Source organism: Gymnoscopelus microlampas (genome assembly GCF_963454915.1).
Source record: "Gymnoscopelus microlampas genome assembly, chromosome: 20".
Lineage (NCBI taxonomy): Eukaryota > Metazoa > Chordata > Actinopteri > Myctophiformes > Myctophidae > Gymnoscopelus > Gymnoscopelus microlampas.
The window spans coordinates 40272148-40284763 of NC_139957.1; the positions used below are offsets into that span (position 1 = coordinate 40272148).

A 12616-nucleotide genomic window follows, 5' to 3' on the forward strand; every position below is an offset into this window, starting at 1 on the left:
TGCTGTCTATCACTTTGTTTGTGCATTTGCATTGACTTTGTATGTATGCGCTGCTCCAACAAATGTTTTATCTCTCGGTGTGAACACACTTTTTTACAGTTGCAAAAACTCTGTCTCTGTCCTCAGGTGAATCTCAAAGGAGAATCGACAGCACAGGTTGTGCAGGATGACCAGGTTAAAGGACCGTTGAGGGTGAGATAAAATATTTATGTATTATAATCCATTATAATCTTATCTAATTATGTTTTATACTGTAATCTGTTGTAGAGTAATGTTCGATTAAATACTTAAGGGGGAATTGCTTCACATAAGGGGGTTTATACACCCTGGGGGGGGGCCAGGGGGGGGGGGGTTAGTGATGGTGATACTGCTTGTGAGCCTAACTATAGTTCTTACATTGTCTCAGATTGCATTTTTTGACTGCTCCAAGTTAAAGACAGGGCAACAGATTATTTTAAATGCTAGATGTGAACAAAACTGTACTTGGTTTTGAATGATCAGCATGCCATGTTCATTTATATGCCAATTTTATACCCGTAGTACTGGCAAGTGGCAATACCGTGCACATCAAGGAGGTTCCTCCACTTGTGATGTCATCACTATGCAATTCCATTCGCTAACTGTAGGGTCACACTTTCAAATTTTAAGTAGTTTCCGTGTAATTATTATAATTGTTTAGATATTAACTAGTGTAAATATCATAAGTTGGCCCTTATCAGTTGCCCTAAGACCTGTGGTCGATTCTACAAATGCCTTCCAAATCAGTGGTTCACACTTTCAAGATCTTTCAAAAATGTTCATAAATAGCAGATGTACAAGCTCGCGGCACGAAGTGACGCACTGTGAGCTTACCGAGAGAGAGAGAGATTGGTCACACCATGAGAGAATGTGTTGTTGGGTGTGCGTTTTGTTTGTTTTTGATGTCTGAGCATCCCTGTGTGTGTGTGTGTGTGTGTGTGTCCAGGTGGGGTCCACGGTGGAGGTGAAAACAAATGAAGGTCTGTCCAGTGAGGCGGTGATCAGCAAGCTGACCGACGCCAGTCTCTACACAGTTGGTAAGAATGTTCACGCGTACCTAATAAATTATATCGTTCTAATCAGCTAGGTAACACAGGGGTTCCGAAAAACCTTTGTTGTTCGAGACCCAAAATCCCAAATGTGGTGTCTCTCCAGGTCCCAAACATAATTATGAATTAATAATTTAAGTCCTATCTCGGACAATAGTGAAAATAGCCGTTCTACAAGCTGGCAACGCTTTGTGATGCCATGTTGAGATTGAATTGGGATTTTCTTTTTTTATGTGTATTTGTTTTGAAGTAGGAAAGCGTAAAAATTCAAACCAGATATTTACTCCAGCCATGTCTGAGTGATGGCAAATGCCTATTGTTCAGTTTTGACATTTTCAATTGAGACCTCATTTATGCACAAATGCTGCTGCTATGTGAGAAGGGTCTGAATTTATCCTGGAAAATGCATAAATTCAGACCACATTAAGGATGGCAGAAGTGGGATTTGAACTCTTAAGCTTTGCATTTACCTAACCAATGACCTATTAAGCATATCGGATCACCATTGTGTGTTGGTATGTTCAAGCATGACAAACACCCAGGGACATGGCTTTTGACAGGATTTGTTATGAATTGAATGAAGTTGCGTTTACTTGAGTAGAAGTTACACTTACTGGATATGTGAGATTGGTCACGCAAGATTGGAAATTGTGAAAGTACTGCAGGTTATGGCACATTAACTTTTAAACCACATAAGTGGATTTGAACTGGTGACCTGACCTTACAGTTGAAAATAGATGTTTGAAAATGGAGCGAAGGCGTTGCGAGATTGTACATCATCTGCTATTGTTTGCCTATTTACGCTGTATGTTAGCCCACTATCGAATGGGGCGGCAGTGGCTCAGGTGTAGAGTGGCCGGGTAGAGTGAACTGGAAACCGCAAGGTTCCCAGTTTGATCCCGGGCTGGGGGGCTCCCCCAGAGTTAGTGTCGAATTGTCCTTGAGCAAGACGCTGAACCTCAGCCATCGGTGTATGAATGTGTGTGAATGTAAAGCACAATCTATGTTAAGCGCTTTGGATAAAAGCGCTATATAAATGCACCATTTACCATTATCACAGTCCCACAATAGGAATGCTAGAGTTAATGTGGTTAACACACTTGAGGTGTGGAAACTAATCGATTCTAAGATGCATCACGACGCAGACAATACTGTTGATGCAGTGACATTACATATTACAGCCTGCTAACGTTTGTTGTCGATTTTCCAGTTACTTTCTAAAGACACATTGAACCATAACATTACGTTAAGTTACATGCTACTGACGCTCACTCTGAGGGAGGTAGAGGTCAGAAAGTCATAAAACGTCGGCCAGTATTTTCAATGAAATCTGTGATGTGATGTACATCGCCGATCTACAGGTTCACAACACGTTACAACGTGATGAGTTGTGAGCTGAGCTTGTAGGTCTCAATATGACCAAAAGAGTCGTATTTCGTCCCACGTCCCCTGGCCGAGCAAGTGCCACGGGTCCATTTGGTTACATTTTGTACACACTGAGTTAAAGTGACACTGAGGTTTTTACTGTGTTCCGTACCCTTGTCTTACATTTTCACAGTAGGTAGACTAGGCCTATACCATTTATTTTGGCTTACAGCATTTTATTCAATGTTAAGACATTTGTGTTTAAACAAGAGTGATATTATACACGCATCGCATGATGTTAAGTTAATGAAGAAAAAAAAGGATTTCATGCCATGTATTCCACCGCTTAAGTTAACTGATAAAAAAAAGCCATTATCAGTAATACAGAAAAAGATAGAAAATTCAGATGCATCATGGAATCAAGTCGTTTACAGGTGAATAGTAATCAAATTGAATGGCGAGGCCAATGAAGATTCACACTTCCATTAGACATTAGCTGCAGCGAAGGGAAGTTTCTTCACATATGTGACTGTGTGTGTGTCTTTCAGTGTTTGACGATGGCGATGAGAAGACGCTCCGCAGGACATCTTTGTGCCTGAAAGGAGAGCGACATTTTGCAGAGAGTGAGGTGAGCTGTTCTGCTTAACTGGTTGAATATTCTATGGTTGATTTGGACCTTTTTTAATCGTTTTCTAGATTCAGATTTTTTATCAAACTGGTTCCCCTGCTCCCTGTCATGTCACATGAACCTCTTCTCCTCACTGTCTTTACTCTGAGCAGACTTTAGACCAGCTGCCACTAACGAACCCTGAGCATTTTGGGACTCCAGTCATCAATAAGAAGTCAAACCGTGGAGGCCGCCGCTCCTCTCAGGCTGTGTGAGTATAATTTGACTTTTCTTTTATTCACTTTTATTTAGCAAGGCAAATCATTTAAGGTATAGGCTAAGTGATTTTCTTTTGTTAAAATAAGTGTTAACTAGCTCTATATTCTGATAGTACTCATAGAGTGTTTTTTCCAGTAACGGGAGTCTCCATCTCTCTAGCTCTTTATTTAACAGAAAATGCATTTTCAGGTCAACACTATCAGAAAATAATGCTTTGACCTTTTAACGAAAGACGCTTTGTTTTAACCAAAACATATCACTTACCCTACCTTTTTAAAAAAAAACAAATTCTCATTTACAAAAGAACACAAAGCCCTTCATAAAGCCTGTCCATGTCCAATTCGTTGCTCATTTTAAGAGCTTCTGTCTCTCCCTACCTCTCGCAGTTGAGTGAGTGGTGTTGGCACCATAAAAAAACACAAAGCACATTTGAAATGTTACCTTTTATTTGACTGGTGATTTAATAAAAACCTAATTGACACTGTGGATTAGTAAGAGATTACAGATGGATAGATTTTATGATTCATGAATATGTCCAGAATGGGTGCACGTGATGCAGTGGAAGCTATTTTGTAGTAACACTGTTACCTTTATTAGGTAGGCCTCCCTGCTGTTGATGTGTTGATGCTGTATCAACAAGCCTATAGCTTTGACATTGTGTACCAGTTGTTCTCTTGTCATCCTCACAGAACTGCCTTGCTTTTTCTTTGTGCCAAGTTAGTCAAATACTTTACTGTGTAAAGGGAAACAACTGTCTCCTAACTGTCCTCCCTCTCTCTCTCTCTCTCTCTCTCTCTGTGTGTGTGTGTGTGTGTGTGTGTGTGTGTGTGTGTGTGTGTGTGTGTGTGTGTGTGTGTGTGTGTGTGTGTGTGTGTGTGTGTGTGTGTGTGTGTGTGTGTGTGTGTGTGTGTGTGTGTGTGTGTGTTAGTGCGGATGAGGAGAATGAGTCTTCATCTAGTGAGGATGTGGAGGAGGATACAAGACGAGTCAATGATGAGCTGGTGGGAAAAGTCTGCTGTGTCCAGACGGGACCAGATGGCAACCAGTGGTACTTGGGCCTGGTACGATGCACTGACACACACACACATACACACACACACACACACACACACACACACACACACACACACACACACACACACACACACACACACACACACACACACACACACACACACACACACAGACACAGACTCACACACACGCTCATTTCATAATGTTTCACAAATCGCACATTAGGACTTGGCCATGCAAAACATTCAGTTATTTTGCTTTAATCCATACACACACACATATTTTTGTATTGGCATACTTGTGATAAGAACAACATCTTAACCTTAGAGCCAAAAATAGCCGATCTACAAGAACAACGCGTCGCAGCACGGTGTGTTGTGAGCTTGTAGATGAGCTATCTTTGGTGAGCTAACTGAGTACAACTCGGCCATATCTCCTAGCCCAGGATCCAGACTGATCCAGTGTTTGACGATGACTTCGTCATTCTATTTTGTTGTCTCACTTCGCTTCACAGTCAGGAAAGCCTCCTATCTCCGTGCACAAATGACCCGTGTCTTCTGATTTGTGTGTGTGTGTGTGTGTGTGTGTGTGTGTGTAAAACTTGATTCACCTCCTGACTTGCCTACATAATTGAAATACGAGGTCAAATAGGACCCTGGCCAGACTGGGTAGTGAAGTGAGAAAGCGAATCAGTCTGTATTCCAGGCTACATAACTCCTAACCTCTAAATGACTAATCCTAACCCCAACCTGAATCTTTTCCTAGTTGTAAGCCTGACTCTACAAAATATTTAACCATAAATAAATAATTTCTGTTGTGGGGACATTTGGCCCACGCAAGTATACAGTAGTATTACAAGTACACGCACACACACGTTCCTGTATATACCGGTACTGTACATGTGTGTGAATAGCTTATAACTGTAATTGTATTATTGTTACTTGTGTCCTTTTTAGGTTTTGTCTCCCAGCTGTAATGATGAGCTAACTGTGAAGAGAGATCAGTGTTTGGTTCGATCTTTCTCCGACTCCAAGTTGTAAGTACAGTATGGAAAATTCAACTCCAACTTACATGTATCACAGACATGAGCAGAGAACCCGTCTCTGGACGGAATTGCACGCACACTCATGGATTAAAGTTCTCAGTCGGCACGACTGATTTCAGTCATTTGGATTCCATAGAAGTCTTCAATGGAAGCATATTGTGTAAAGTATCCGATCTACTATAGCTTGTAGATCAGATATTTTTTTTAACACTCTTTCTTTAAGATGAAAGAGTGTTTGAAGTAGTCAAAGTAGCAATAGAATACATGTTCAGAAGCATCTTCCATAAGACCCTACTGGTAGGGCTGTCACGATTACACATTTAACTTGACGATTAATTGTCACTCAAATAATTGCGATTAACGATTTTAATTGTGTGTTTGTTATTGAACATATGAAGCCTTTTAGGCTTCGTAATCAAAAATTGCACATGGGGCATATATGACAAATAAATGAAATATACAAAGAAATTATTGACATACAAGCTTACAGCGCGTCACGAAGTGACACGTTGTAAGCTTGTAGATCTGCTATTTTAATATTTGAAAATGTGCGAACATTTTTCTACATGGAAACGATTATGCAAAAATAATTGCGACTATCTCAAATAATTGCGATTAGACGATTATGTAATAATTGTGACACGCCTACCTACTGGTCTTGGATAATTCATAAAAGCAAAGGTTGTATGTAGAACAGAAGGAAAAACTTCATCATTCTACGTGCATACTGAATTATGAAAGTTTAGAAAACAGGGTATCATGGGGGGGGGGGCGGCAGTTTCACAAATCGCAGATTGGGACTTTGCCTAACAAACATTTTCAGTCGTGAAATTTTGGGAGATTTCTGGATCTATATGCTACTAACATATGCTACTCCGGTTATGTAATACCCGTTGTGACAACTGCTGATCTGACTTCCCGATCTGCACATGACACCCTCGGGTTTCTCTGCGATACACATGGAAAGTTTAAAGTCGATTGGTTCGACAGTTCTTCAGTTATGCGCGAGAAAGGCTGACAGACACACACACACACACACACACTACGTGCATTTATAGATGTAGGGATTCTTGGCTTTGCTCATTGTGAGGCAGAAACCTTGTATGTCCAAAACCGTTACTTTTCCCGGAAGTGGAAAAAGTGTTCCAATGGATCCATTATAGTTATTATTTAGTCACAAGCTCTTGTTAATAGAACCCACAGACTTAACCACTTTAAACCATGCGTCCGTATTTTGAACATGTCTTCTTTATTGGTGACAAATTTCCCCCGAATATCCAAAACAGCTAAAATAGCAGATGTACAAGCACACCATGTGTCACGGCGGCACGTGGTGCTCTTGTAGATCTGATATGTTTGTTGTTTTTGTAGAGCTCTGTCATACGACAGAGTATAAAAATATGGCATTCATTTCTGACGAAACATAAAAAGATAAAATAAGGGGATACAAAGTTCCTGGCCGACAGCGACGATACAAAATGATACTCATGTATCAAGTGATATTGTGCAGCTTGTGAAGGGGAGCCTGAAGTCTTGATGAGGAACGTAGAGACAGGATGTACGGTATTTTAACATGCGTTTAGAATTTAAGTAAAAACAACATGAATTACCTGTGTGCGCACATAGAGATGAATTATTTGTATACAAACATTTAGACTGCACACGTGAATGCAGGTTGCATGTGAGCCATTCCCCCAACTGATTCCCAAACCTGTTGTCTGTTCACTCAACGGTCTGTGTATGAGGCTCTTGAGGTGCTTCCAAGCGAGATGCTAGGAGAGCGACTTTCCCGCTCGGCGAGCAGTCGATTGCGTGGCCATGAGTGTCTCGGGCTAATCTGGTTTGGGAATTGCTTACACACAACGGAAACCTAAGAGTATACAGGATGATCTAAAAAGAAAATAATATCAGCTTTTTTCTTTCCCCACATCTTTTAACTTAATTTCAAAAATATAATAAAAAATACTGTATTCTTGATCATTACAGTATATAGGCGTATATGACGTTGTCCACAAAATAGTTTTTTTGGATGATCCTGTATATTTAAAGGAGAGGTCACTGTAAACCTCTTAAGCCGTCTTCCTCCGCACTGGGAGGAAAACTGCAGCCGAAAGTTAAGAGTGCTGCAATTGTACTGTGTTGTGGATGTGTGTTATGTCTCGCCCGTGTTTCTTCACTGTAAAATCTTAACAAAACATAAGTCCAAAGACAATATCAGATTTTGTGATGTGTGTTTGTCTGTCAGTTACACAGTGGCGAGGAAAGACGTTCATGAAGTGAAAGTAGAGAACCTCATGAAACCTGAGATCTGCAGCAGGAAAGGTAAATAGCCCTTCACTGACCCTGTATTCTCTGTATTTACTATCAGTTTGAATTCACTTAACTGGGTTCTAGGGCTGCAACTGTCAATTATTTTCCTAGCGATTATTCTAGGGATTACTTTTTAAAATCTAGAGCAAAATTTTGTAATAATTTTTAAACGATTTATACATCAACATATCGATTAACCATTAGGTTTATACGTTGTCACACAATGGTGTTTCGGCAAAAATAGTCATACAGTTCTACAAGCTGAAAACACTCGTAGATCCTAAATAAGTACGATCTATTTAATTAAAATGTGTTATTGTTTTATAATGTGCACCCTTCGTTCCATGGCTCATGTTTCTTCTCTACTCTCCAGGTCATGATGGAGCTCATTTGTTTATGAGGTGTCAGGAAGTTCCTGATGTTTGGAAGATGGATCTCAGTCAGATACTGGAGTCGTCCTCCAGCGAGGACGATGATGTTGAGGAGGAAGAGAAGGAGAGCGAGGATGAGGAAGATGAGAAGAAAAAGAAGAACCTTAAAGAGGAGGTGGGATAAATCTACTAATACAACTGCTACCCTTATAATACCGCTACTAATACTACTACGAATGCCACTAATACTGCTAATAACACCACTACTACTACTACTACTACTAGCACTAATGATAATAAAGCCTGGTCCTGCTTCTTGCAGTCTTGAAGGTGTGCACAGTCTCCATGTACATCAGGTCCTAGTTATTGCAGGTTTTGATCATCTTGAAGAATGGAGTGGGCCCCCTGATCACAATTTACAATCTAGGCATTAAGCAGACAAGTGTGAGATCAGAATAAGTAGAGTAAGCCTGAAGTCTAGTCAATAAACAAGTCAAATAGTCACAGGAGTACAGTGCAGAGATTATTTTTCAGGTTTTCGGCCCTAAAATGATGGTAATTGTTCAGGCCGGGTCGATATTGTGAGGCATAAGCCTGATTTGTATTTTGTTGTACGATGATGTTCCAAAAACATGGCTATGAAATCTACAAGCTCACAACACCTTGCGGTGTAATACGTTGTGAACTTATAGATCTGCTGTCGTATGATGGCCTATCAATTTAGCTTCTTTCGGTTCTGTCACGACTGCCATTCTAGAAGGAGTTTACAGAGCAAGCAATAATGCAACGACAGTTGCAAGACAGCAGTAGCGCTTGTCTAACATCTTTAACATTATCTAAAACCCCTCATTTTGACTGGTGTTGACTGGAGCCATATTAGCCAAGTGATCGGCTCGGATTGATATGGTGATGCACTATACAATGTTTGTGTTATTGAGGTCTGTGTTGTCTGGTGGCTTGTTAAACATTGTTTGGTTTAAACCTGAAAAGGTTCCACACACTGGTTCCTCTCCATCGTCGCACATTTAATAATTTCTCTAATTGAAAACTGTCAGACGCTCATGTCGTTTTCTTGGTTAGCTAATGTTTTCTTAACAACAACTAATGTCTAATGTTTCTGTCCTTCTGACTCCTGCTCGTCTGACAGTGCAGTGTCGGTTTCTATTAGTGATGCACGATTAATCGGTAACGTAACAAAATTGTCCGATACGGCCGTAAATTGCCATATCGCTATCGAACCGATCTCAAAATAAACCCTGATTATTTTCACCGATATTGATGACCCAATAATAATGTGACTGTCAATGGCTTTTGTACTCGCAGAGCAGCCAGTCTGCCTGTCTCTGTCTCTTTAAGAGAGTCAGCTGTGGCCCCTCCTTCCACCCTCCTTCACACACACTCTGCCTGGTGTCTCACAGAGCAGCAGGCTGCTGCATTGTGGAGAGAGAGAGAGAAGCAAATACTAACTAGTCAAACAGCAAACAAACTCTTAACGTCCATAGTTTATACCCAGAACAGTCAGAGAGGGTTTCTTGTACCTCTTAAATTAGAGTAGTGATACTGCGGAGGATATCTTTTCAACACGAATGTGTATATTGTCTCGTTATTTAACATGAAAGTAGCAAGCACTCCTTACTCGGGTGCAACTTGGAATGTGTTCTGTAGTGTAGGAAGCAATTGCTGCTGCCTAACGCTATGGACCAGAGCTGCCGTGCCTAGTAAAGAGCCCAGTCTGCGCCTGAATAGATTTTTTTCACTTTCAACTTTCACCAGCAAAACAAAAAATTACAATAAAAAAAAATCAGCAATGAGCTCAGTATAATATATCGGTATTGGCCGATATGACCCTGCATAATTTCATAATCGTGCATACCTAGTTTCTATAGCAACGGGTCAGCGGTACTAGTGCTGTGAATGAGGAAGAGAGACGGGCGAGATGAGTTGTATGGCATCATGGTTGTTTGGTGTTGATGTTGAATTAATAGCGTGTTTAAGTATTATTGACATGGCAACTGGGCAGCAAATAATTTAGAATCGGCGTAATTTAGAAATTAGATTGCATATGGTTCAAGATCTGCATCCCCCCCTGTTTAATTGTGTAGCCCTACTATCAACATTGAACTCATGTATCTGGATTAACCACATAAACTCTTGCTACCTATTTTGGGAAATTTTCAAAATGTATTTAAACAACACAACATATCACATTGCTTGTAGATGGGCTATTTCTTCAAAGTATATATGACTTAAGTTAATGCTTGGCTCCCCTGTCTGTGTGTGTGTCTGCGTGTCTGTCTGTCAGCCTGATGATGAACTGGACCCAGAGGAGAGAGATCACTTCCTACAACAACTCTACAAGTTCATGGAGGACAGAGGTGAGACTAACTGCTCTGTGTGTGTGTGTGTGTGTGTGTGTGTGTGTGTGTGTGTGTGTGTGTGTGTGTGTGTGTGTGTGTGTGTGTGTGTGTGTGTGTGTGTGTGTGTGTGTGTGTGTGTGTGTGTGTGTGTGTGTGTGTGTGTGTGTGTTACTATACTTGTGAGGGCCAAATGCCCCCACTAGTATAGTAAAATGTAAGAATTTCTTTCCTGGTCCTCACAAGATAAATGGTTTAATTGTTAAAAGTTTGGAGTTTGGTTTGGAGGCCTACATGAATTTATACTTAGTTGCGTGCTAGTGTTGACCCCCAAAAATAGATCTACAAGCTCTGCTAGATCTGCTATTTTTGGCCTCACGGTTAGGGTTAAAATGGCACCAAAAAAAAGACCCGTCCTTAAATGTTGATGTCTTCACGTTTGGAATCCAAATGTGTGTGAGAGAGACATAATGGTCCATAGCTGTGTGAATATAATCACCTTCCTTTAGTTGTTTTCATTGATTAAACATTGTTGGTTAATGTGTTGCTATGCTCATGTGTCTGTCTTCAGGTACTCCTATCAATAAACCTCCAGTGTTGGGCTACAAAGACCTGAACCTCTTCAAACTGTTCAGACTGGTCTATCAGCTGGGAGGCTGTCGGAACGTTAGTATACCCGTCTGTCTGTCTGTCTGTCTGTCTGTCTGTCAGCCACAGAATAATGGAAACATCCAAAACCTGTATTTATGCTTCTTTTCGACTACAAGAACTAAGCGAACCAAGATGAGGTTCTCAGAACCTAATATTGGCCCTGCTCAGGAGATGGTACTAATGTGAGTTAGTTGGAACCCAGAACTCGGCAGAAAAGAGGCGCTTGGGTGGCGCAGTGGTAAAGTCCCTGCCCACCACCACAGACGACGTGGGTTCGAATCCACCGTGGTGCATCCAGCTTTGTCCAGCGTCTACATTAACAAAATTGGCCCGTGGTCATTGCACTTAATCCTACGGGCTGGGGGGGCATCTGTCAGCGGGGAGTGTTGGGTGGGAGGAGTAGGACGAAGGCTCTATGTCCTCCTGGCGGGGGCTCCTCACTGGCAGGTGAGTCAGTAGGATACACAGAACACAGAAATGTGTGTGGGAAGGAATCAATTGGCATAACGACTAAATTGGGGATAAAAAGGGGTAAAAAATATAATTGGCTACTCTAAATTTAAAGAAAAGAAAAAAAAAGAAAACGGCAGAAAAATAGCTGGTCTACAAGCTGGTAGATCAGCTATTTTTAATTAGTTTTATTTATGAAGTACCTCCCTGCTTCTGGTTATAATGGAAAACATACAAACCATCACTGAACTTCACGGGTGCTGGAAAGTTCCAGGTTATGGAAAGTTCTGATTGTTGAAAAGAGCCATAACTTACTTTTTTAGTTACTTAGTTGCGCGCCAGTGTCACGCAGTGAAAATTGCTGTGTCTCGTGCCGCTTTGTGAGCTTTTTTAAATTGTTATAGCCATTTTCAGTGTGCGGCACAGGGGCGCAACTAAAGATCCTTGCACGCCAGGGGGTGTGAATAATTTGCCCGCTGAATTGGGCACTACTGATTGTGGAAGTGCGATCCATTTGTGCATAAAATAATTCCTTGCATTTCAATGGGGCTTGGCACTGGTCCAGGCTATTGGACCATTGGTTCCCAAGGCTACTTACTTATAGTTCAGTGCTCGGGCCTTAATAATAGTAATAATGATAATGATGATGTGTTTCAGATTGAGAGTGGTACTGTATGGAAGCAGGTCTACATGGATCTTGGAATTCCTGTTCTCAACTCGGCTGCTTCATACAATGTTAAGACTGCTTATAAAAAGTATGTAACACACACACATGCACACACACACAATGTTGAGACTGCTTTTAAGAAGTATCAATAACACACTCACACGTTAAGACTGCTTATAAGAACTGAATTAGAGCTCTTCACAGGTGCAAAACGACGGCCCCAAATGCATGAAATTTCCTTACTTTCCTACATGATCGTTTGCCTTTCATGCACTCTCTCAGCTCACTGAACTGAATAAAACACTGACTCAAACCTGTACGGGTCTCTGACATTTTCAGTTTGTGTGGACCCTTGAAGACCTCTAGTATGAAACACACATACACTCTCTCTCTCTCTCTCTGTTTAGACTCCTTATAAGAATTATGAATTACGCTG

The 12616-nt window shown here is 41.0% G+C and overlaps 1 protein-coding gene across 4 annotated transcripts in view; it reads left to right on the forward strand.

The window, feature by feature from the left end:
• The window catches only part of arid4a (AT-rich interactive domain 4A), a 39212-nt gene that overhangs the window by 7306 nt on the left and 19290 nt on the right, over positions 1-12616 (forward strand). For all 4 annotated transcript variants that reach the window (XM_084045702.1, XM_084045705.1, XM_084045703.1 and 1 more), the window contains exons 4-14: positions 127-192; positions 965-1055; positions 2981-3060; positions 3213-3310; positions 4247-4379; positions 5289-5368; positions 7623-7699; positions 8061-8233; positions 10361-10433; positions 10984-11078; positions 12171-12268. In XM_084045702.1, the coding sequence (XP_083901828.1) occupies positions 127-192; positions 965-1055; positions 2981-3060; positions 3213-3310; positions 4247-4379; positions 5289-5368; positions 7623-7699; positions 8061-8233; positions 10361-10433; positions 10984-11078; positions 12171-12268 (1064 nt within the window). The remainder of the gene's footprint in view (positions 1-126; positions 193-964; positions 1056-2980; positions 3061-3212; positions 3311-4246; positions 4380-5288; positions 5369-7622; positions 7700-8060; positions 8234-10360; positions 10434-10983; positions 11079-12170; positions 12269-12616) is intronic.